At 46.5% G+C, this 2,743-nt stretch overlaps 1 protein-coding gene across 7 annotated transcripts in view; it reads right to left on the bottom strand.

Annotated features, from left to right (window-relative positions):
* The window catches only part of Eif4g1 (eukaryotic translation initiation factor 4 gamma 1), a 19,827-nt gene that overhangs the window by 1,745 nt on the left and 15,339 nt on the right, over positions 1 to 2,743 (bottom strand). For all 7 annotated transcript variants that reach the window (XM_005368953.3, XM_005368955.2, XM_005368956.2 and 4 more), the window contains 4 exons: positions 2,127 to 2,225; positions 1,887 to 2,021; positions 1,683 to 1,764; positions 1,429 to 1,569 (listed from right to left, as the gene is read on the bottom strand). In XM_005368953.3, coding sequence (XP_005369010.1) covers positions 1,429 to 1,569; positions 1,683 to 1,764; positions 1,887 to 2,021; positions 2,127 to 2,225 — 457 coding nt within the window. The remainder of the gene's footprint in view (positions 1 to 1,428; positions 1,570 to 1,682; positions 1,765 to 1,886; positions 2,022 to 2,126; positions 2,226 to 2,743) is intronic.

Below are 2,743 nucleotides of genomic sequence, written 5' to 3'. Positions count from 1 at the left end.
ATTCCACCTGCCGTGGCACAGCTAACCCCTCACTTATTCCACCTGCCGTGGCACAGCTAACCCTTCACTCATTCCCACACCTGTGCTCTAAAGCCCATGTACAATCTGAGAACCCTATGCAATTGCTTATCTACTTTGTCCTACATTTAAGCCCACATTTGTCTAATTTAAACATAAAAGTTATCTTTCGCTGGGTGGTGGTGGGTTTCAGTCCCCGCACTTAGGAGGCAGAGGCAGGCAGATCTCTGATTTTGAGGCCAGTCCTGGTTCCAAGACAGACTCCAAAGCTACAGAGAAACCGTTTCAAAAACCAAACAACAACAAAAGCTATCTAGCGATCTTTCACTATCCTATAGTCCAGTCAAACTTTTAGATAGGCTCCTACCAAACTCTGTAGCATTCATCATTTTCAAACACTTCCCTATACCAATTTTTTTCCTTTGCTTACATGGCCCTGTCCTATCTGTGTGTCTTCATTTCCCCAGTGTTCTTTCTTATTCCTCTTGAGGCAATTCCATTATCCTCAGCAGCACCTTTCTAAACAAAAAACCTTAATCCTCTCCCACTGTAAAGTGGAATTAAACAACTAACTGACGATATTTTAAAGATACTTATGCTTCAAGTGCTGTTTTGGTGTTTTGTTTGTAGCCCTGTCTTGCACTCACAGACCTACCTTTCTGTCTCCAGAAAGCCAGAGTGTTAGGGTGGGAATTCTCTGAAATGACCTAATCAGCAAAAGGCGGGCCTCTGGTGTGAGGATCACAGGGTGTGGCATCATGCTCAGCTAATCCTTTGCTTACAATCCTACAAAAAGCCTTATTTCACTCAAAGCAAAGCCCCTGCCACTACTTACAGGGCCTGACGTACCTGCCCTGCCTCCAGTCCCTCTGTCCCAACTACTCTTCCTCCAGCAGTTCTTTTATTCCAACTCAGGGCCTGCCTGCTGTCAGTCAAACAATTCCGGCCCATCACCTCTCAGACTAATCTTCTACCACACTGACTCGAGGCCAGCACAGAACTATGCTCTATTTCCTCACGAGTTACCTAAACACCTGAACATACCCACGTGCTGAATTTATAAACCTCAGTCTTCCAGTGTGGAAAAAGGACATAAACCCACCAAGGCTATGAGGTAAGAAGGCAAAGTAAGCCAAGCATTTCAGATCTGTGCCAGACACAGTGGCACACCATGTCTGAAAGATACTGCTAATCACCTCTGTGCTGCTGTCACCTGTACGTCAAGCACAAAGCCGACAGGATATCAAACCTCAAGGCTTAGGTTTGATATCCATTTGCAGGCAAGAAAACATGCATTGGGTAGGGCCATTTTGTTCTTTACCCACCTTTCTTAGGTTGAGTACCTTCCATGACCACCCTCTTCTATCTGGCAGTCCCTTGCCCCACCCATCCCTGCAGCCTGGCTCTTACTGGCAGGCTGTTCTAAGGTCACTACAAGGGCCTGGAGGGCGTAGAGTGCTTGTAGCTCCTTCTGTTCGTCACACAAGTATTTCTGCAGCAGTCTCGCTCGCAGTTTCAACACTGTGACATCCACTCGGAGAGGAGTCTCAACTACAGGGGAAAAGACAAGGATAAATGTAATACTGCAGACTTCACCTGGCTTAGCCCCAGAAGGCCAAGATCAAAACCCCTCTCCCTCCATTTGCCTCTCCCTCGCTTCTTACAGATAATTGCAGAATGACAGACAGCCGTCATGAGGGCTCGAACTAATGTATTGGATGCTATCTGCTGCTCATTCAGGTTGGCCTGTGCAGAAAAACAAAGGCTCCTAAGTTCTAAATTATGCCAAGTACCCACTCCTGTCACCTCCCAAAACATCCCATCTTAAAAACTACCTCTCTACTTCCCGTTTTCCAGGAGAAATATACCTCTATCCAGTCAAACACCCGCTGGTTACTGCTGCCCTCCTTCAGCAGCTTCTCCAGCTGCCTACGCAGCTCCTCAAAGGCAAGTGCCCTCTGGCCAGGAGCTTCAGACTCTTCTCCCAAGGTATATTCCACCTTCTAAAAGCAAATAACCAACAACCAAGGTCAAGCAAGACTACAGAGTAAAGAGGAGGAAAAGATGCGAAAAGCTAGCCCCAAATGCAGAACAAACTAGTCTCAAACCTGTTCAGTCACAAATGAATTAACATCTTGGCCTTCTGCTAGAAATTCCCTCCAGCTCAGACCAGCCTCTCGCCACAGCATCCCCACCTTTTTGGGACCCTGAAAACACAAAAGAGCAATTCAGCATCTCCATATCTACCTCTATCCATGGCCTCTACCTCTGAGGACTCAACAGTCCTCAACAGTCATCTAAATATAGCACACGGGTACTACTACCCTTCCATGTCTAAATCAAAACATATCCCAAGCAATAGGAACTCACCCACTACCACAGTGGTGTGACATGAGAGGGAAAAGTCTCTAGTAAAAAAATTCATTAGTAGGACTCTTAAAGAAATCACTAGGGGCTGGAGAGATGGCTCAGTGGTTAAGAGCTTTGCCTGCTCTTCCAAAGGTCCTGAGTTCAAGCCCCAACAACCACATGTGCTCACAATCATCTGTAATGAGATTTGGTGCCCTCTTCTGGCCTGCAGGGATACATGCAGGCAAAACACGGAATATATAATTAATAATTTTTTTTTTCCCGAGACAGGGTTTCTCTGTGGCTTTGGAGCCTGTCCTGGAACTAGCTCTGTAGACCAGGCTGGTCTCGAACTCACAGAGATCCACCTGCCTCT

Source organism: Microtus ochrogaster, unplaced genomic scaffold, assembly GCF_000317375.1.
Source record: "Microtus ochrogaster isolate Prairie Vole_2 unplaced genomic scaffold, MicOch1.0 UNK43, whole genome shotgun sequence".
NCBI classification, from domain to species: Eukaryota; Metazoa; Chordata; class Mammalia; order Rodentia; family Cricetidae; genus Microtus; species Microtus ochrogaster.
Note: the sequence above shows the minus strand (reverse complement) of the source record. Positions and strands in the feature narration are given on the sequence as shown.